Here is a 23,811-nt window from a genome sequence, read left to right on the forward strand (position 1 = left end):
CCTGCACAAAAGCCGCACTGCGAACGCGCAGCGATTGTATTGCGATTAGGTTCGTACAGAGGATCCACTCGCAAAGTGAGTGACAGGTAGTCAGCGTTTGGGGGGTGGTATCGGGGGGGTTGGTTAGAAGAAAAACGCAGGCGTGACTGACCATTTAAACGCTGTTTTCATGGGCGTGCATAAATTAGCCATTGCGATCTCCCGTGCAGCATGAGGGCTCTCTGCGTGTCAGGAGAGACGCAGTGTTTGCGGCTGGTCAGACGTGACTTACAAGCTGCGTGACTGCCCGATGTGCGTCGATGTTACCGATGTTTACGCTGTTGCACGTCGTCGGATGGATATGAGAAGGCAGCAGTGGGCGTCCCTATGCTGGGCTGTGCTTTGGAAGGTATTAACATATATTAGCATCTGCTTCCTGTGAGAGAATGCAGTTGCGATTGCATAGGCGTAGATCTCTGAATCAGGCCCAGGAGTTGGTTTTAAACATGTACAGAGTTGGAGATGAAGCACCGCAGAACTTGGTATGAGATGAAGCCCGGGGACCTGTCACGCCGAGAGGGGATATTAGGCGTGACTTCGGCCAGACACATCTTTATATAACATCACACATAGGGCCTGATTCAGCAAGGATCGCAACTTCGATTACGCACGCTATTGGCCGATTGTTGTGTTCTGTGCATGCATGTGCGTTTCCGCAAACCAGCCACTGCGATCGGGACTGCGATCGCAGCGACTATGCAGACACATCACAGAGTGATTGACAGGAAGTACCGTTTGGGGGATGTGAGGGGGTGGTCGGCTAAACGCAGGCGTGTCAGTGCGTTTGAACGCCGGTACAGGGGCGTGCCTAAATTAGCCACTGTGATGCCATTCACAGCTTGGACTTTCACTGTGCGCGCAGAGGTTAGCAATTCCTGATTAAGGTCAGACCTGGTACAAGTGAGCGTGAGGCTGCGATGGTACTCCATGTTACCGATGATTTCACAGTCTGGCTAATTATTACGGATGCGTGTAAGGTAAGGTGGGCGTCTTTAGGTTGTGCTGCGATCGCAATGGATTAGCACATCATCGCAGTGAGACCGCGTGCGTAATCGCAGTTGCGATCCATAGTGAATCAGGCCCCTAGTTTGCAATGTAACAAGGATCCTTTAGTATGCCATGTTTAGCGGCCCTATGACATGTAGTGTCGTGTTATGTCTCCATGTGACCCGTGTGTCCCCTTCCCATCTGTGTAACCTTTGACCTTTGTCTCCCCGACAGCACAATGAGCAGGTGAGAGTAGTGTGTGCAGGCAGAACGTGTGTCACAGTGGTAAATGGACCTTATCAGCGCCACATGTAAGAGGACGGACGGCAGACACAGGGGGCTGATACAGGGTCCTTGGCAAAATGGGCGTAAATGATTCTAAACAAACAAAACCCCCAAAAAATGAAACGCCTGGAAACGTAGCATATTTCCGCCCCTTATGAAGAGACCCGCGCCCCTCCGCACTGGCAGAACTAGCGCTTGGCTTACGGCAAGTCGCCATCATCACCGTGTATAGTGGTGGGGAAGATGCGCTTCCTAACAGGCACGTAGGAGTGCTTCTGCGAGATTGCATGGGTCACCTTTAGTGCGCTCAGTCTATGCTAGAGCTCCCCTCCCCCATATCAGGGGCAGGGAGCCGAAAGTATCGTGGGCGAGCGCAGAGCATAATAACACTGTACGCTACATAGACCGGCATACGACTCGCTCTGTATCAGCCCCGGTGTCCTTATAAATGTTCCTCTGTAATTCTACCCATCCCACGTGACGCTGATAATCCGCTCTTATACATGTACCACTGCATGTGAGTGTGCTCCTCCGCGTGTGCATGCTGTGTGCTCATACCATGTATGTGTGTGCCCACCCCTTTAATGTGCTGTATGAGTGTACTTTGCTGGGGTGCATGCTTTGTGAGTGTTAGAATCTGAGTGTGTACCACTATGACTCTGTGTTGTATATGCGATGTGTTACTCTGTGTGTTACTCTGTGTATATGCTATGTGTCACTCTGTGTATATATGCTATGTGTTTGTGTATTACTATGACTGTGTGTATATGCTGAGTGTTACTCTGTGTGTATATGCTATGTTTCTACTTCAGGGTCCATAGGGGGTCCACAGGGTTGACCTTGGGGTATAGGTTGGGAACCAAATCCGGGCACCACGCAGTTAAAGCTTTTAGCTCCCAGGATGCACTTGGGTCCACTCTCCCTATAACCCCGCCCCCCAGCCAGAGGCACCTCAGTTTAAGTTGGTGCCCGGCCGGAGTCGGGTCACCGTTAGTGCAGTGGGGAGCTGATTAGCAGCCCCTAAGCTTAAAATTTATTTAAAAAAAAAAAAAGAGTTTTATTATTTTTTACTACTCTTCAGAGCGGCAGCGGCAGACTGTCCAATGGACGTCTAAGCTGCCACTCCTACACCCCGCCGGCGCTGCGACGCCAGTACAGATCTGGGGATCGCAGCGGGACCCCAGAGTCTGTACTAGCCGGACTCTGGAGGAATCCCTAGGCTGCTGCCGGATCGACGGGGACAGGTAAGTCGCGTGGTCACCGTTTGCGGTGATCCACGTGTGTATGCACTGCAGCCTTATGCCTCCGGTCTCTGGGGACAGACCGGAGGCGCTAGCGGTGGCGGCGGGCTCCCCCTCCATGGAGGCATACCCCGCGTGTCCACTAGCCCACCAGGGATTATAGCGGCAGCGGGAGCCGGCATCCCGGGGGGTTAATTGCTAGCCAGGGGAGGAAGCCTTCCCTGTCTAGCGGCTCCTCCCCTCAGCTCAGCGCGCCTTTCAGCACGCAGTCTGGCGTCGCTGAGCTGCTTCCTCCGCGGGCCACGCTTCTTCTGAGGTCTCCAGCGGCCATTATCTCTCGGTGGTGCTGCAGAGCTCCTAGGATGACAGTGAGCCCAGTCCCCCTGCGTACCTGGCCATTTTGGGTGAGTGTACACAGCGCTATAGCCTTCCCAGACACTGAATCTGGGCAGTTGAATGTAGCGACATTGTGCAGTATATTATATGTCATGCAAATGTATGTATATATATTTTTCTGCATTTTATGTGACTTATGCTAGTGCTGACTGTCTGCTTTTCTCACCTGTCAGTGTATATCTATCCCTTTTCTTTATCTGCCCTAATACAGGTGTACCTGGGGTGGTTCTGAGACCTCACATATATATACTTGTTAATATTTGTGAGGTTTGTCACATACTGTTGCGTGCTGCACGTTGTTTAGATGGAACTGTGTGTTGCATACGCTGATAATGGGTCCCTGCAGCTAATCTTAGCGTCAGTCAGGACCAGTATGGCACTGCTTAATATTTCCGTCAAGATAGTCAAATATATCTGACCAGGAGATTGCGCACGATACTGCGCCCATTATTGCTATCCTGCAAGTCATAGCCTGCAGGTAGTAGTGCGGAGGATTTGACTCAGAAAGGTTTTGTATGCGGCGCCATCTGGTGCCGGGCCCCTTGCACGACCCCTTTGGGCGGTTTATTTCTCAGGATCCTCTCCTTTGAGGATCGCCGGGCAGGCCCCATTGTCGTAACTCGCTTGTGGTTACTTCACCATACTGCCCTTTTCAACTCGGGGTATCTCGCAATTTCTTGCACTTTACCCCTGTGTCACAGACTATCGCTCCCTGCCGGGGTTTTTCACAGTACATGAATTACCTCCGGTACCGCATCGGTCTGTCATTCCCCTTGCAGGGATTACCACAACGGCCACCCTGGTGGATGTCGTTTTCTACGAAATACTAAATGGCGTGATATACGCCCTGTGGTTACTTCCCAGTGGCTCTGCCGTGAAATGGAGGGTGTATTCGGCTCTTTCCCCCTCACATGGGGGGAGCCGATTTCAAGTATTATTATTCCTGCTTTGGGGCTGGTAGCCAGGTTCATTCTGGATATAGAGAATGTCGATCCTGCAAATGGATCATACATTCCTCGTTTCTGACCAGCGGGTGGATCTCATGGCGGGAGTCTGGCTGTCGCCAGATATGAGGGGTCACAAAGGCCTCCTGTTTCCCATTCCCTAAGGGTCCTCACAAGTAATAGAAATCTCCTTCTGGGGTGGATTTGTATGTTAATCGTCGGGTTACAGGCATTAATATGCCTCCCATCCCGGCCTGGACGGATTTTACGGATCCGTAGGTGGTAACTTTACCTGAAATCAATGTACTCGTTTTCAGGGCCTGTTGCCCGTCCTACCATGGCCATCGCATGGTTGGTTAATACTGTTGCATACTGGGCTGATGCATTTGTAACGTTTTTCCCCTTCAACACGTCTGGGATTCAAATGTCTTTTGCCGCTCACATAAAATACGTAGTTGTCATATGTGGGATTACCTACATTGGATGCCGGTCTTCTAACTTTCAGGGTTTCGGCTGCGTCTGTATCCGCCGCAATACCCTATGGCTACGTTATGGGAAAGCAGAGGTTCAGTCTCCTACCATGGGGAAGATCTTGTTTGGTCCAGCCTTGACAAGATTGTTGCATCATTGGCAGTATCACTAATGGAGAGATGCCGTCTTTAGCTACTCCCACTACATTCGGACTAACTCTGTTAAGTCTTTTTGTCCTCAGGGTCAGCCTAAAGGCCTGTTTTTTCCTAGGCTGTTGGCCTCCACGGGGGCCACCATATCTAGTACCGAGCTGTCCTGGACTTCTGGACGGCCCTGCTTCTACGCCGGAGGATAAACCTTCAGCCTGACGGGGCAGGTCTACATCTGGGGGATTCCAGAGTGAGATACTGATTCTCAACAGCCTCTCATTGCTCAGGCGGCCTCCTCACAGGCGTTGTTACACGGGCCCTTCTTCCGATCAGGGCCTTACAAACCCAGAAAGCTATACAGCCTTTGCGGTAAGCAGAGCTATTTCGGCCAGCCTCACTATCTCAGCGAGGGACTGGTTGTTCTACTTTCTTTCTGGGGCAGTGGCCGACTGGTCCTCATTTGCCTATCCTCTGTCTCAAATCCCTGAATCGGATACTAAGGGTGCTTGGACTCAGGAGGAGTCCACCATGCTCCATCATCCGATGTTTGGAAGCTGGGGACTTTATGGTATATCTGAGTATACAGGATACGTACCTACGGGTACATACAGAGCCCTCTCATCAGCAGGGGTTCAGGTTTGCTGTGCCACAGCAAAACTTGCAAGTTTCGGGCTCTGCCTTTTGGGACTGTCCTTAACTCCACCGGGGTTTACCAGCTTTACGGATTTTCTGACGGTTCACCTGTTCAGTGTATCCGAATGCTCCTTTCTCTGGACGCCCTCCTGCTTTTAGCAGGATCACCGAGGTACTTTACCACCGGGTCAGGACAACCGTGGCTTTTTCTCGGCACAGATAATTAGTCACCGGAGAAAAAGTCCTCCCTGCATCCCTCACAGAGTATTCTTCATCTGAGAGCACTGCTGGATTCTCAGGAATTTGAGAATTTTTCTGGCGTAAGACAAGCTCTCCGCTCTTCAACTTGGAGTGTGCGGATGTTTACGCGGTCGACATATGTCATTACTCTTGGTGATGCGCGGTCTCCCAGAGTGTCTACCTTTTGGGAGGGGGGAATGTGATCAGTTCCATTCCAGGCCTTGCCATAATTGACTCTTCTCCAGATGGATCGAGTTTTTTTTCCATCGGATCGCTGTTCGGACAATGATGCTCTCTCCGGAGGCGAGTCGGTCTCTGTCCGGGTGGCTATGGCCATCTCGTCCAGGGTATTCTTTGCTGCAGACAGTGTCTGGTCCGCATTCATTTCGGGGTAGCTGGACGTCTGTCGCTTCCGCCCTGCCACTTGTTGGAACTTTCGGCTGTCTTGGGCCTTCACTCTGGCCTAACCCTTATGTCACGGTAAACCTGCATAGGTTCAGTCCAACAGTGTCACAACAGTGGCTTCCAACTAGGCAACACTGGTAATTCGGTGGCAATGACAGGAATGTCATACATTCTGACATAGTCCAAGGGTCTTCTCCTGGCCAACTCTGCAGTGTTCATTCCGGGAGCTCTCCATTGGGAAGCGGGCTTCCTCAGCCGTCACGATGTGCATCCTGGGGACTAGTCTCTTCTCCAAGAGAGGTTTCAACTCCTGGTGAGCAGAGGGGGCCTCCCTGAGGTGATTGGTCCTCATGGCCTTCTGACTCTATCACACACTACCGGTGTTACAGTCCAGCTCTAGGAGTACTGAAGCTACCTTCAGTGACTCTGTCAGTGAAGTGGTCCTTCCACTTTGTGTACCTGTGTCCTCCGGTCTCCCTTCTTCCTCGAGGTCTTCGGAAGTTTAATTCGAGACGGAGGGGCTTTCCTTCTGGGGGCTCCAGTTCATCCCAGACGTCACTGGTACTAGGATTTTCGGAGTCTCCTCATCGATGCTCCATTCCTACTGCTTCACTATCTGGACCTGTTGTCTCAGGGTCCTTGTTTTTCCCTGGACCTGGATCGTTTGTCTATGACTGCGCCCCTGCTGTGGTCCTAGGGCTTCCCTGGCTCTGTCTTCATTGAGATGTTTAGAGCAGACAGGCCAGACTTTGCTGGGTTCTGCCACAGACTGTGGCATACGTAATTCTTACGGTATCGTACCTGTCGATATGATCTTACGGTGTCCAGGATTTCCAGATATTCTGGCATTCCTGCCGGCTGCCTTGGGTTTCATCCTCGGCCTGGCCTTCCTGACAGTGCGGATCTCTACACTGTCGGTATTGGTAAGATATGGAGTTGCTCCACTCTGGTATCCAGTTCATCCTTTGGTGTGTTTTCTGGCTTATGCCTCCATTTGTCCTCCCTAGGGACTCCTTGGGAGTTAGTAGTGGTTCTTCGTTCCCTCCGGGGACAGTTGATGGAACCGCTGGTTGTGATAGCCATTACATGGTCTATTGCTTAGGCTCTCTCTCTTTCTCTCAGGGTGTTTATATTGACCAGGAGAGTGTCTGACTTGGGAGCGTTCTCATGTGGCTCCCTCTTTTGGAGGGCATCATGTCAGGGTGTGAGTTGCTCTCGCCCTGTGTTTCTTCTTAATGTGGTTTTTAGGTTCCATATTATTCTGGAACTTATGGTACAGCCATTCAGCCCCCAGTCCTCTCGGCTGGTGTGGCCTCATTGACTGTGGTCCGGCCTCTTTGGATTTATGTGATCCGTTCAAGCTCCTTACGGAAATCGGGCTCCTTATTGGTGGTCTGAGATTTCTAGTTTTCACAGGAAAGGATGGCCGGCCTATAACTAAATGTTGGCTGGATGGCCTCATATGTCTTCCTCAGGGGCTTACCCAGGGGTAGGCCTTTCTGTTGTTGATGCTTGTTTTTTTCTCGGGCCATGTAACCCTTGTGGGCGGCTCGTTGTGGCGCCTCGGCTGTTTTGCCTTACTAGGTGTCCACGTGGTCTTCTGTCCATACATTTTTAAGGTTCTAGGCATTGGTTTCCTTTGCCTCTCAGGATGCTTCCTTTTTGGCGATGGATTCTCCTCTCAGCACAGGAGCGTCCCCACCCTTGGTTGAACTGCTTTGGGACATCCCCAAGGTCAACCCTGTGGACCCCCTATGGACCCTGAAGTAGAAAACAAGAGATATGGTAAGAACTTACCTTTGTTATCTCTGTTTCTACGAAGTCCATAGGGTCCACAGGGCGCCCGCCCTGACGCTCCTGGCTTCATATGGGCTGTGTTACTGGTCACCGGTTTCCCGTCTCCTTTTTCTGTGAGTATGGTTCTAGAGTGTTCCAGTTTTCTCTCTCTTTTTCTCTCCTCCTCCGGCCTTTGGCTACTTACAAACTGAGGTGCCTCTGGCTGGGGGGCGGGGTTATAGGGAGAGTGGACCCAAGTGCATCCTGGGAGCTAAAAGCTTTAACTGCGTGGTGCCCGGATTTGGTTCCCAACCTATACCCCAAGGTCAACCCTGTGGACCTTATGGACTTCGTAGAAACAGAGATAACAAAGGTAAGTTCTTACCATATCTCTTGTTGTTTGTGTATTACTATGACTCTGTATGTATATGCTGTGTGTGAATTACCCTGACTCTTGTGTGTGTATATACTGTATGAGTGTGTATTACCCTGACTGTGACCCTGTGTGTATATGCTGTGTATGTATGAGATATGTGTGCATGCTTTGTGACAATAGCGTCTCTTGTATACATGCTGTATGAGTGTACCTTACCTGTGTGTGCATGCTTTTTGAGTATTTTACCCCTAGTGTGTGATTGTCTGTGTGTGTGTGAGTGTCTGTTTGTGTATGTGCGTGTCTGTGTGTTTAGTGTCCTGCATGAGTTACACGTGTATTTGGTGTCACACATATGCCCTGCTGTCATTTCCTATGTTCCAGGCTGACAGATGCTCACAGGACCGCAGTGAAGGTCACGCGCAGGATGCAGTACTTTGTCGCACGCAGGAAATTCCAGGTACCAGACACAACTCTCATAACTATATCTCCTACAATATCTCATTACTGCAGTACAGTGTACTGAGCCCAATATCTTATTACTGTAGTATAGTATACTGATCCCAATATCTTATTACTGTAGTATAGTATACTGATCCCAAAATCTCATTACTGTAGTATAGTATACTGATCTCAATATATTATTACTGTAGTATAGTATACTGATCCCAATATCTTATTACTGTAGTATAGTATACTGATCCCAAAATCTCATTACTGTAGTATAGTATACTGATCCCAATATCTTATTACTGTAGTATAGTATACTGATCCCAAAATCTCATTACTGTAGTATAGTATACTGATCCCAATATATTATTACTGTAGTATAGTATACTGATCCCAATATCTTATTACTGTAGTATATTATACTGATCCCAATATCCCATTACTGTAGTATAGTATACTGAGCCCAATATCTTATTACTGTAGTATATTATACTGATCCCAATATCCCATTACTGTAGCATAGTATACTGAGCCCAATATCTCATTACTGTAGTATAGTATACTGAGCCCAATATCTCATTACTGTAGTACAGTGTACTGAGCCCAATATCTCATTACTGTAGTATAGTATACTGAGCCCAATATCTCATTACTGTAGTATAGTATACTGAGCCCAATATCTCATTACTGTAGTATAGTATACTGAGCCCAATATCTCATTACTGTAGTATATTATACTGATCCCAATATATTATTACTGTAGTATAGTATACTGATCCCAATATATTATTACTGTAGTATAGTATACTGAGCCCAATATCTTATTACCGTAGTATATTATACTGATCCCAATATCCCATTACTGTAGTATAGTATACTGAGCCCAATATCTCATTACTGTAGTACAGTATACTGAGCCCAATATCTCATTACTGTAGTACAGTGTACTGAGCCCAATAACTCATTACTGTAGTATAGTATACTGAGCCCAATATCTCATTACTGTAGTATAGTATACTGATCCCAATATATTATTACTGTAGTATAGTATACTGATCCCAATATATTATTACTGTAGTATAGTATACTGAGCCCAATATCTTATTACCGTAGTATATTATACTGATCCCAATATCCCATTACTGTAGTATAGTATACTGAGCCCAATATCTCATTACTGTAGTACAGTATACTGAGCCCAATATCTCATTACTGTAGTACAGTGTACTGAGCCCAATATCTCATTACTGTAGTATAGTATACTGAGCCCAATATCTCATTACTGTAGTATAGTATACTGATCCCAATATATTATTACTGTAGTATAGTATACTGATCCCAATATATTATTACTGTAGTATAGTATACTGAGCCCAATATCTTATTACCGTAGTATAGTATACTGATCCCAATATCTCATTCCTGTAGTATAGTATACTGAGCCCAATATCTTATTACTGGAGTATAGTATACTGAGCCCAATATCCCATTACTGTAGTATAGTATACTGATCCCAATATCTCATTACTGTAGTATAGTATACTGAGCCCAATATCCAATTACTGTAGTATAGTATACTGAGCCCAATATCTCATTACTGTAGTACAGTATACTGAGCCCAATATCTCATTACTGTAGTATAGTATACTGATCCCAATATCTCATTACTGTAGTATAGTATACTGAGCCCAATATCCCATTACTGTAGTATAGTATACTGAGCCCAATATCTCATTACTGTAGTACAGTATACTGAACCCAATATCTCATTACTGCAGTACAGTGTACTGAGCCCAATATCTCATTACTGTAGTATAGTATACTGAGCCCAATATCTCATTACTGTAGTATAGTATACTGATCCCAATATATTATTACTGTAGTATAGTATACTGATCCCAAAATCTCATTACTGTAGTATAGTATACTGATCCCAATATCTTATTACTGTAGTATAGTATACTGATCCCAAAATCTCATTACTGTAGTATAGTATACTGATCCCAATATATTATTACTGTAGTATAGTATACTGATCCCAATATCTTATTACTGTAGTATATTATACTGATCCCAATATCCCATTACTGTAGTATAGTATACTGAGCCCAATATCTTATTACTGTAGTATATTATACTGATCCCAATATCCCATTACTGCAGTATAGTATACTGAGCCCAATATCTTATTACTGTAGTATATTATACTGAGCCCAATATCTCATTACTGTAGTATAGTATACTGAGCCCAATATCTCATTACTGTAGTACAGTGTACTGAGCCCAATATCTCATTACTGTAGTATAGTATACTGAGCCCAATATCTCATTACTGTAGTATATTATACTGATCCCAATATATTATTACTGTAGTATAGTATACTGATCCCAATATATTATTACTGTAGTATAGTATACTGAGCCCAATATCTTATTACCGTAGTATATTATACTGATCCCAATATCCCATTACTGTAGTATAGTATACTGAGCCCAATATCTCATTACTGTAGTACAGTATACTGAGCCCAATATCTCATTACTGTAGTACAGTGTACTGAGCCCAATAACTCATTACTGTAGTATAGTATACTGAGCCCAATATCTCATTACTGTAGTATAGTATACTGATCCCAATATATTATTACTGTAGTATAGTATACTGAGCCCAATATCTTATTACCGTAGTATATTATACTGATCCCAATATCCCATTACTGTAGTATAGTATACTGAGCCCAATATCCCATTACTGTAGTATAGTATACTGAGCCCAATATCTCATTACTGTAGTACAGTGTACTGAGCCCAATATCTCATTACTGTAGTATAGTATACTGAGCCCAATATCTGATTACTGTAGTATAGTATACTGATCCCAATATATTATTACTGTAGTATAGTATACTGATCCCAATATATTATTACTGTAGTATAGTATACTGAGCCCAATATCTTATTACCGTAGTATAGTATACTGATCCCAATATCTCATTCCTGTAGTATAGTATACTGAGCCCAATATCTTATTACTGGAGTATAGTATACTGAGCCCAATATCCCATTACTGTAGTATAGTATACTGATCCCAATATCTCATTACTGTAGTATAGTATACTGAGCCCAATATCCCATTACTGTAGTATAGTATACTGAGCCCAATATCTCATTACTGTAGTACAGTATACTGAGCCCAATATCTCATTACTGTAGTATAGTATACTGATCCCAATATCTCATTACTGTAGTATAGTATACTGAGCCCAATATCCCATTACTGTAGTGTAGTATACTGAACCCAATATCTCATTACTGTAGTATAGTATACTGATCCCAATATCTCATTACTGAAGTATAGTATACTGAGCCCAATATCTCATTACTGTAGTATAGTATACTGATCCCAATATATTATTACTGTAGTATAGTATACTGAGCCCAATATCTTATTACTGTAGTACAGTATACTGATCCCAATATCTCATTACTGCAGTATAGTATACTGAGCCCAATATCTCATTACTGCAGTATAGTATACTGAGCCCAATATCGTATTACTGTAGTATAGTATACTGAGCCCAATATCTCATTACTGGAGTATACTATACTGAGCCTAATATCTCATTACTGTAGTATAGTATACTGAGCCCAATATCCCATTACTGTAGTATAGTATACTGATCCCAATATCTCATTACTGTAGTATAGTATAATGAGCCCAATATCTTATTACCGTAGTATAGTATACTGATCCCAATATCTCATTCCTGTAGTATAGTATACTGAGCCCAATATCTTATTACTGGAGTATAGTATACTGAGCCCAATATCCCATTACTGTGGTATAGTATACTGAGCCCAATATCTCATTACTGTAGTATAGTATACTGAGCCCAATATCTTATTACTGTAGTATGGTATACTGATCCCAATATCTTATTACTGGAGTATAGTATACTTATCCCAATATCTCATTAATGCAGTATAGTATACTGAGCCCAATATCTCATTACTGCAGTATAGTATACTGAGCCCAATATCTCATTACTGCAGTATAGTATACTGAGCCCAATATCTCATTACTGTGGTATAGTATACTGAGCCCAATATCTCATTACTGCAGTATAGTATACTTATCCCAATATCTTATTACTGTAGTATAGTATACTGATCCCAATATCTCATTACTGTAGTATAGTATACTGATCCCAATATCTCATTACTGTGGTATAGTATACTGAGCCCAATATCTCATTACTGTAGTATAGTATACTGATCCCAATATCTCATTACTGTAGTATAGTATACTGAGTCCAATATCTCATTACTGTAGTATACTATACTGACCCCAATATCCCATTACTGTAGTATAGTATACTGAGCCGAATATCTCATTACTGTAGTATAGTATACTGAGCCCAATATCTTATTACTGTAGTATGGTATACAATATCTCATTACTGGAGTATAGTATACTGAGCCCAATATCTTATTACTGGAGTATAGTATACTTAGCCCAATATCTTATTACTGGAGTATAGTATACTGAGCCCAATATCTCTACTTTAGTATAGTATACTGAGCCCAATACCTCATTACTGGAGTATAGTATACTGAGCCCAATATCTCATTACTGTAGTATACTATACTGATCCAAATATCCCATTACTCTAGTATAGTATTCTGAGCCCAATATCTCATTACTGTAGTATAGTATACTGAGCTGAATATCTCATTACTGTAGTATATTATACTGAGCCCAATATTTTATTACTGTAGTATATTATACTGAGCCCAATATCTCATTACTGTAGTATATTATACTGAGCCCAATATCTCATTACTGTAGTATAGTATACTGAGCCCAATATCTCATTACTGTAGTATAGTATACTGATCCCAATATCCCATTACTGTAGTATAGTATACTGATCCCAATATCTTATTACTGTAGTATAGTATAATGAGCCCAATATCTTATTACCGTAGTATAGTATACTGATCCCAATATCTCATTACTGTAGTATAGTATAATGAGCCCAATTTCTTATTACCGTAGTATAGTATACTGATCCCAATATCTCATTACTGTAGTATAGTATACAATATCTCATTACTGAAGTACAGTATACTGAGCCCAATATCTCATTCCTGTAGTACAGTATACTGAGCCCAATATCTCATTACTGTAGTATAGTATACTGATCCCAATATCTCATTACTGTAGTATAGTATACTGAGCCCAATATTTTATTACTGTAGTATAGTATACTGATCAGAAATATCTCATTACTGTAGTATAGTATACAATATCTCATTACTGAAGTATAGTATACTGAGCCCAATATCTCATTACTGTAGTATAGTATACTGAGCCCAATATCTCATTACTGTAGTATAGTATACTGATCCCAATATCTCATTACTGTAGTATAGTATACTGAGCCCAATATCCCATTACTGTAGTATAGTATACTGATCCCAATATCCCATTACTGTAGTATAGTATACTGAGCCCAATATCTCATTACTGTAGTATACTATACTGAGCCCAATATCTCATTACTGAAGTATAGTATACTGAGCCCAATATCTCATTACTGTAGTATACTATACTGAGCCCAATATCTCATTACTGGAGTATAGTATACTGATCCCAATATCTTATTACTGTAGTACAGTATACTGAGCCCAATATCTTATTACCGTAGTATAGTATACTGATCCCAATATCTCATTACTGTAGTATAGTATACTGATCCCAATATCTCATTACTGAAGTATAGTATACTGAGCCCAATATCTCATTACTGTAGTATAGTATACTGATCCCAATATCTCATTACTGCAGTATAGTATACTGAGCACAATATCTCATTACTGTAGTATAGTATACTGAGCCCAATATCTCATTACTGTAGTATAGTATACTGATCCCAATATCTCATTACTGAAGTATAGTATACTGAGCCCAATATCTCATTACTGTAGTATAGTATACTGAGCCCAATATCTCATTACTGTAGTACAGTGTACTGAGCTCAATATCTCATTACTGTAGTATAGTATACTGATCCCAATATCTCATTACTGAAGTATAGTATACTGAGCCCAATATCTCATTACTGTAGTATAGTATACTGAGCCCAATATCTCATTACTGGAGTATACTATACTGATCCCAATATATTATTACTGTAGTATAGTATACTGAGCCCAATATCTCATTACTGTAGTATACTATACTGAGCCAATATCTCATTACTGTAGTATACTATACTGAGCCCAATATCTCATTACTGTAGTATAGTATACTGATCCCAATATCTCATTACTGTAGTATAGTATACTGAGCCCAATATCTTATTACCGTAGTATATTATACTGATCCCAATATCCCATTACTGCAGTATAGTATACTGAGCCCAATATCTCATTACTGTAGTATAGTATACTGATCCCAATATATTATTACTGTAGTATAGTATACTGAGCCCAATATCTCATTACTGTAGTATAGTATACTGATCCCAATATCTCATTACTGTAGTATAGTATACTGATCCCAATATCTCATTACTGGAGTATAGTATACTGAGCCCAATATCTTATTACTGTAGTATAGTATACTAAGCCCAATATCTCACTATTGCATTAGTATACAGGTCTTAATATTTCAATACTAAAGTATTATATACAGAGCCTAATTACTAATTAGTATTGTATATAGGGTCTGACTCAGCAAGCTTCACTGATGCGATTGCGGCTGCAATCACGTACGCAGGTCTGCTGCGAAAGTATGCTAATATGTGCAATCGCAAAGCGCTCGCACGGACAACATGCAGACGCCCACTTCCCCTCTCGCACATCCGTAAAACTTTCAATCCAGCCAATAAATCGGTAACATCGAAGTACATCGCCGCCGCCGCTCGCACATTTACAGCAGGTCAGACCTACCTTTCCTGCACACAGTGAGCGCTCGAACTGCGTATGCCAGCGTAGCGGCTAACTGATGCACGCCCCAGCAACGGCGTTCAAACGCACTGGCACGCCTGCCTTTCTCCGACCACCCCTTCGTCACCACCCCCAAACGGTACTTTCTGTCAATCCCTCTGCGATGGGTCTGCGTAGCCACTGCATTCGCAGTCTCAAGCGCAGTGGGGGATTCACGCACTGCAATGCATGCGCAGTAGGCAACAATCGGCCGCCTGCGTGCGCGATCTCATCAGCGATCCTTGCTGAATCAGCCCATAGAGCCCAGTACCTCGTTCTTAGAGTAATGTGCACAGACCTCAATGCCTCATTATTACAGTATTACATATCATGCCCAATATTTTATTACTAGAGTAATATATACAGAGCCCAACACCCCATTACTAGAGGAATGTGTTACAAGCCCAATGCCTCATTAGTGTAGTACACGTAGAGTAATATATGTAATAGAAAGCCACTTATATATTTCTGTCTGCTTGCCCCCAATCTCCCAGCAAGCTCGGAAACCGTATGATGTCCGCGATGTGATCGAGCAATATTCCCAGGGACATCTCAATATGATGGTGCGCATTAAGGAGCTTCAGCGAAGGTAACAACCGTAACATACAGGCGAACACTGGTTGAAAGATTACAGCGGAGGCAACGGGATTGGGGTACAGGAACAGGGGCCTATCTTTAATGGGTGCAAGGTGTGCGGTGCACATGGGCCACCTGGGTCCAGGGGGGGCCCGCACCGCACACCCTGCACCCATATTATCTAAACCTTACCTCTACGAGGTCCGGCATCATTTCTCTCAGTACTGCTCAGAAAGCTGGAAAATGGCTGCCGCGGCCATTTTACTGGCATTTTGCGCATGCGCCGTGAGGACAACGCCGGCATAATGGCGGGCGCGCCATTTCCCCGGCGATTGGCGCAAGCGCAGTAGACTCTGGGCACACTCTAGTGCCCAGAGTCTACTGATTCTGCAGGGGCCGGCCAGCCATGTCAGTCAGCTGCCAGCCGCCGGAATGAGAGGAGGGGGCCCCTGACAGGGGATGCACACGGTCCCCCTCCTCTCTAAAGACCCACATAAAGTAGATTAAACAATAATACATCTATCAGTCCCTGATTTTCAATGGGATGTAGTCTGGAACCCGACGGTCTAAATGCCGACCGCCGGCTCCCAGACCGCTTTATCCCGACTAGGGAGGAATGACAGGCGTCTAAATCTAGACTCCTGTCATTTGCCCGAATTCGGGAGACCGGCGCCCCGGCTTCCCGATCGAGCGGATGCCGGGCGCCGCAAAGGACAGCCGCGGGGGGGGGAGGGTTAGGTTTAGGCTAGGGGGAGGGAGGGTTAGGGTTAGGCATCCCCAGGGGGAGGTTAGGGTTAGGCACCCCCCGGCAGCGGGGAAGAAGGGGTTAGGTTTAGGCACTTAGAGGGGGGCTTAGGGTTAGGCACCCCTAAGGAGGGTTAGGGTTAGGGGGGTTAGGTTAGCTGATACTTACCTTTAGGACGATCGGGATTTTCACCTTTGTCGGGCAGCCACCATCGGGAATTGAACCATGCGGCCGGCGGTAATACATATCACACCCTTTTCAATGAACCCCAAACCTGCACAGACAGACAGCCGGCTTCTGTGTCAGAGGATTATTGTATACACCAATGGCCACCTTATTAGCTACATATGTACAGCTGGTTGTTAGAGGATATATCTAAACAGCCAATCTACAGCGGGTGACACTAGTGCTGGCCTGGCCAACCCGTGGCTCTCCAGCTGTCGTGAGACTACAAATCCCAGCATGCCCTGCCACTGTTTTAGCATTGCCTAATAGCAAAACTGTGGCAGGGCATGCTGGGACTTGTAGTCTCACAACAGCTGGAGAGCCACAGGTTGCCCAGGCCACCAACACTGGGCAGCTGAAGACTGGAAAAATGTTGCATGACCTGACGACACTCGATGTCTCCTCTGTATGCAGATGGTGGGGATAGGGTTAGTTAAGGTTTGTCAAAAAACAGTGTGACTCCATGGATCCATCCTGCGTGTGATTCAGTTCCACACGTAAATTCCGTCGCAGCTGCGATCTCTCAAAGGCCGCCATTGTGAAAATATGCTACTAAGCCACTCGCTGCCCCGGGGTTTCGTGATGCCCACTGACAGCATCTCACATCCGCCGCTCACGCACAAAACCGGAAACATTGAAGACAGATCAGGCGGCCATCAGCCTTCTAAGTCTAAGCTGCCGCAGACGCAGCCGAGTGCCCTGACACGCAGAGGGCTCTGCTGCTGCCAGCAAGGATGCAGTGGCTAATTTATGGATGCTACCGACGCGCCTTCATTTCTGTAGCACCCACACATAATCCCACCCCCCAAACGCTGTGCGAGTGTATCCTCCGTTTACCATAATTGCAATTCAATTGCTTTGCTGCGCAGTGCGACTTTCGCACATGTGCAATGGCTAACAATTGCTCAATGTACGTAAACATCTGTCGTTCTGAGGGCCTCATTCAGCTTGGATCGCACGTCTGCGTTCCCACGCACCCGGTCGATGTTTGTGCTCCACGCAGCCTGCATGTGCGAACCGGCCGCTGCGATCGTGATAGCGGACGCATCGGATACGCAGAGACACGGAGAAATGACCTACAGGGAATACATATGATTTATGGCCGGCGGTTCTAATCCCGACAGCGGCATCCCGGCAGAGGAGGAAATCCTGATCGTCAAAGGTAAGTATTTACTAACCTAATTCTACCCCCTAACCCTCCCTTAGGGGTGCCTAACCCTAACCTCCCCCCAAGTGCCTAACCCTAATCCCCCCTCTAAGTGCCTGAACCTAACCCCCCTTCGCTGCCGCCTAAACCTAAGTCCCAAAAGGGAGGGTGCCTAACCCTAAACCCCCTCGCCCCGGGGGTGCCTAACCCTAACCCTTCCTCCCCCTAGCCTAAACCTAACCTCCCGCGGGGGGGTGCCTGATCCTAAGTCCCCTAGGGAACCCTAAACCTAAAACCACGCATCCCCCTCCCACGCGGCTGTCCGCGCCCAGCACCCGGCATCACTTCAATCGGTAAGCCGGGTGTCGGGCTCCTGGCGTAGGTAAAATGACAGGCGTCGGGATATCGACGCCTGTCATTTAACCCCTTGCCGGGATTAGACTGTCGGGAAACCGATGGTCGGGATTCCGTCCATCGGTTTCCCGACTGCTTCCCACTGACAGTCTGTGCAGTCTGGAGGTGGGGAGGGGGGGTGGTTCAAGGAAGTAAGGCGTGCCAATGCGTTTGAACGCCATTGCATGGGCTTGCCTAATTAAACCCCTGCGACGGCATACGCAGTCAGAGGTCTCGATGGCGACAGGAGGAATCACAGTGTGTAAGTCAGGTCAAGCTCAAACACAAGTGTACATATGGGTCCGATGTTACCGATGTTTTCGCTGACTAGTGGATGTGTATAATGGGAAGTGGGAGGATTTATAGGCTGGTGGGCATCTTTGTATAGTGCTGCGATAGTGCAATCGCATTCATTTGCATAAATTTGCATCAGTCGGCTTCCGCAGACTTGCGATCCAAGCTGAATGATGCCCTGAACCAGGCCCTCAGTGTTTCAGGCTGGCAGTGGTATAATGGTGCGGGGATTGTTTTCTTGGCACACATTGGGACCCAGAAGTCAGCATTGTCTAAATGCCACAGCTTCCTCAAGTGTTGCTGCTGACCATGTACTTCCACGTATGCCCACAGTCCCCCCATCCTCTAACGTAATATGACATGCATATGTACCCACACACGTACACTGAGACTGTATATGTACCCACACACGTACACTGATACTGTATATGTACCCACACACGTACACTGATACTGCATATGTACCCACACACGTACACTGATACTGTATATGTACCCACACACGTACACTGATACTGTATATGTACCCACACATGTACACTGAGACTGTATATGTACCCACACATGTACACTGAGACTGCATATGTACCCACACACGTACACTGAGACTGTATATGTACCCACACACGTACACTGAGACTGTATATGTACCCACACACGTACACTGAGACTGTATATGTACCCACACACGTACACCGAGACTGCATATGTACCCACACACCTACACCAAGACTGCATACGTACCCACACACGTACACTGATACTGCATATGTACCCACACACGTACACCGAGACTGCATATGTACCCACACACGTACACTAAGACTGCATATGTACCCACACACCTACACCAAGACTGCATACGTACCCACACACGTACACTGATACTGCATATGTACCCACACATGTACACCGAGACTGCATATGTACCCACACAAGTACACCGAGACTGCATATGTACCCACACACGTACACTGATACTGTATATGTACCCACACACGTACACTGATACTGTATATTATGTACCCACACACGTACACTGATACTGTATATGTACACGTACACTGAGAACGTTTCCTTATATTTCTCCATTATTTATGGCGCTTTTCTTTGCAGACTCGATCATTCTCTTGGAAAGCCCGGAGTCTTCCTGCCAGGTACTATAGTGTGTATGTACCTGTTATCTATGTGTAGATGTCTCTCTGTAACTCGTAAAGATGTTCGGACAAGAAGGACGTACCGGTATTGACAGAGAGCAGAGAGGACCGAGACTGACAGAGGGCAGAGAGGACTGGTTTTGACAGAGGGCAGAGATGACCAGTACTGAAACAGGGCAGAGAGGATCGGTACAGATAGATGTAGAGAGGACCGGTAGAGATACAGAGCAGAGAGGACTGGTGCTGACAGAGGGCAGAGAGGACCGGTACTGACAGAGGGCAGAGTGGACTGGTACTGACAGAGGGCAGAGAGGGCTGGTGCTGACAGAGGGCAGAGAGGGCTGGTACTGATAGAGGGCAGAGAGGAATGGTAGAGATACAGGGCAGAGAGGACTGGTGCTGACAGAGGGCAGAGAGGACTGGTACTGACAGAGGGCAGAGAGGACTGGGACTGGCAGAGAGGACCAGTACTGATAGAGGGCAGAGAGGACCGGTATCGACAGAGGGCAGAGAGGACTGGTACTGATAGAGGACAGAGAGGACTGATACTGATAGAGGGCAGAGTGGACTGGAACTGACAGAGGGCTGAGAGGACTGGTACTGATAGAGGGCAGAGAGGACCGGTACAGATAGAGGGCAGAGTGGACTGGTACTGATACAGGGTAGAGATGACTGGTACTGATAGAGGGCAGAGAGGGCTGGTGCTGATAGAGGGCAGAGAGGGCTAGTGCTGACAGAGGGCAGAGATGACTGGTACTGACAGAGGGCAGAGATGACTGGTGCTGACAGAGGGCAGAGAGGACTGGGACTGGCAGAGAGGACCAGTACTGATAGAGGGCAGAGAGGACCAGTATCGACAGAGGGCAGAGAGGACTGGTATTGACAGAGGGCAGAGAGGACTGGTACTGATAGAGGGCAGAGAGGACTGGTACTGATACAGGGCAGAGAGGACTGGTACTGATTGAGGGCAGAGAGGTCTGGTACTGATACAGGGCAGAGAGGACCGGTACTGATAGAGGGCGGAGAGGACTGGTACTGATAGAGGGCAGAGAGGACTGGTACTGATAGAGGGCAGAGAGGACCGGTACTGATAGAGGGCAGAGAGGACCGGTACTGATAGAGGGCAGAGAGGACCGGTACTGATAGAGGGCAGAGAGGACCGGTACTGACAGAGGGCAGAGAGGACCGGTACTGATAGAGGGCAGAGAGGACCGGTACTGACAGAGGGCAGAGAGGATCGGTACTGATAGAGGGCAGAGAGGACCGGTACTGATAGAGGGCAGAGAGGACCGGTACTGATAGAGGGCAGAGAGGACCGGTACTGATAGAGGGCAGAGAGGACCGGTACTGATAGAGGGCAGAGAGGACCGGTACTGATAGAGGGCAGAGAGGACCGGTACTGATAGAGGGCAGAGAGGACTGGTACTGATAGAGGGCAGAGAGGACTGGTACTGACAGAGGGCTGAGAGGACTGGTACTGATACAGGGCTGAGAGGACTGGTACTGATAGAGGGAAGAGAGGACCGGTACTGATAGAAGGCAGAGAGGACCAGTACTGATAGAGGGCAGAGAGGACCGGTACTGATAGAGGGCAGAGAGGACTGGTACTTATAGAGGGCAGAGAGGACTGGTACTGATAGAGGGCAGAGAGGACTGGTACTGATAGAGGGCAGAGAGGACTGGTACTGATACAGGGCAGAGAGGACCGGTACAGATAGATGTAGAGATACAGGGCAGAGAGGACCGGTACTGCTAGAGGGCAGAGAGGACCGGTACTGCTAGAGGGCAGAGAGGACCGATACTGATACAGGGCAGAGAGGACTGGTGCTGACAGAGGGCAGAGAGGACCGGTACTGATAGAGGGCAGAGAGGACCGATGCTGATAGAGGGCAGAGAGGACCGGTACTGATAGAGGGCAGAGAGGACTGGTACTGATAGAGGGCAGAGAGGACCGGTACTGACAGAGGGCAGAGAGGACTGGTACTGATAGAGGGCAGAGAGGACTGGTATTGACAGAGGGCAGAGAGGACCGGTATTGACAGAGGGCAGAGAGGACCGGTATTGACAGAGGGCAGAGAGGACCGGTACTGATAGAGGGCAGAGAGGACCGGTACTGACAGAGGGCAGAGAGGACCGGTACTGACAGAGGGCAGAGAGGACCGGTACTGACAGAGGGCAGAGAGGACCGGTACTGACAGAGGGCAGAGAGGACCGGTACTGACAGAGGGCAGAGAGGACCGGTACTGACAGAGGGCAGAGAGGACCGGTAGTGATACAGGGCAGAGAGGACCGGTAGTGATACAGGGCAGAGAGGACCGGTACTGAAAGAGGGCAGAGAGGACCGGTACTGACAGAGAGCAGAGAGGACTGGTACTGATAGAGGGCAGAGAGGACCGGTACTGATAGAGGGCAGAGAAGACTGGTATTGACAGAGGGCAGAGAGGACTGGTAGAGATAGATGTAGAGATACAGGGCAGAGAGGACTGGTACTGATAGAGGGCAGAGAGGACCGGTACTGATAGAGGGCAGAGATGACCGATGCTGATAGAGGGCAGAGAGGACCGGTACTGATAGAGGGCAGAGAGGACTGGCACTGATAGAGGGCAGAGAGGACCGGTACTGACAGAGGGCAGAGAGGACTGGTACTGATAGAGGGCAGAGAGGACCGGTATTGACAGAGGGCAGAGAGGACCGATACTGACAGGGCAGAGAGGACCGGTACTGATAGAGGGCAGAAAGGACCGGTATTGACAGAGGGCAGAGAGGTCCGGTACTGATAGAGGGCAGAGAGGTCCGGTACTGATAGAGGGCAGAGAGGACCGGTACTGATAGAGGACAGAGAGGACCGGTACTGATAGAGGACAGAGAGGACCGGTACTGATAGAGGACAGAGAGGACCGGTACTGATAGAGGGCAGAGAGGATTGGTACTGACAGAGGGCAGAGAGGACCGGTACTGACAGAGGGCAGAGAGGACCGGTACTGACAGAGGGCAGAGAGGACCGGTACTGACAGAGGGCAGAGAGGACCGGTACTGACAGAGGGCAGAGAGGACCGGTAGTGATACAGGGCAGAGAGGACCGGTAGTGATACAGGGCATAGAGGACCGGTAGTGAAAGAGGGCAGAGAGGACCGGTACTGACAGAGGGCAGAGAGGACCGGTACTGGCAGAGGGCAGAGAGGACCGGTAGTGATACAGGGCAGAGAGGACCGGTAGTGATACAGGGCAGAGAGGACCGGTACTGAAAGAGGGCAGAGAGGACCGGTACTGACAGAGAGCAGAGAGGACTGGTACTGACAGAGGGCAGAGAGGACCGGTACTGATAGAGGGCAGAGAAGTCTGGTATTGACAGAGGGCAGAGAGGACCGGTAGAGATAGATGTAGAGATAGATGGCAGAGAGGACTGGTACTGATAGAGGGCAGAGAGGACCGGTACTGATAGAGGGCAGAGAGGACCGGTACTGATAGAGGGCAGAGAGGACCGGTACTGATAGAGAGCAGAGAGGACTGGTACTGATAGAGAGCAGAGAGGACTGGTACTGACAGAGGGCAGAGAGGACTGGTGCTGACAGAGGGCAGAGATGACTGGTGCTGACAGAGGGCAGAGATGACTGGTGCTGACAGAGGGCAGAGAGGACTGGTGCTGACAGAGGACAGAGAGGACTGGTACTGACAGAGGGCAGAGAGGACTGGTACTGACAGAGGGCAGAGAGGACTGGTACTGACAGAGGGCAGAGAGGACCGGTACTGCTACAGGGCAGAGAGGACTGGTACTGACAGAGGGCAGAGAGGACCGGTACTGACAGAGGGCAGAGAGGACCGGTACTGATAGAGGGCAGAGAGGACCGGTACTGATAGAGAGCAGAGAGGACCGGTACTGACAGAGGGCAGA

The 23,811-nt window shown here is 47.0% G+C and overlaps 1 protein-coding gene across 2 annotated transcripts in view; it reads left to right on the forward strand.

The window, feature by feature from the left end:
- Window positions 1-23,811, forward strand: part of LOC148518925 (potassium voltage-gated channel subfamily KQT member 1-like) — a 146,681-nt gene that overhangs the window by 114,313 nt on the left and 8,557 nt on the right. For both annotated transcript variants that reach the window (XM_088476831.1, XM_088476832.1), the window contains exons 14-16: window positions 8,324-8,399; window positions 15,877-15,971; window positions 19,879-19,919. In XM_088476831.1, coding sequence (XP_088332957.1) covers window positions 8,324-8,399; window positions 15,877-15,971; window positions 19,879-19,919 — 212 coding nt within the window. The remainder of the gene's footprint in view (window positions 1-8,323; window positions 8,400-15,876; window positions 15,972-19,878; window positions 19,920-23,811) is intronic.

The sequence above is a fragment of the Taudactylus pleione genome, unplaced genomic scaffold (genome assembly GCF_031769625.1).
Source record: "Taudactylus pleione unplaced genomic scaffold, aTauple2 ptg000196l, whole genome shotgun sequence".
In the NCBI taxonomy this organism is placed as follows: domain Eukaryota; kingdom Metazoa; phylum Chordata; class Amphibia; order Anura; family Myobatrachidae; genus Taudactylus; species Taudactylus pleione.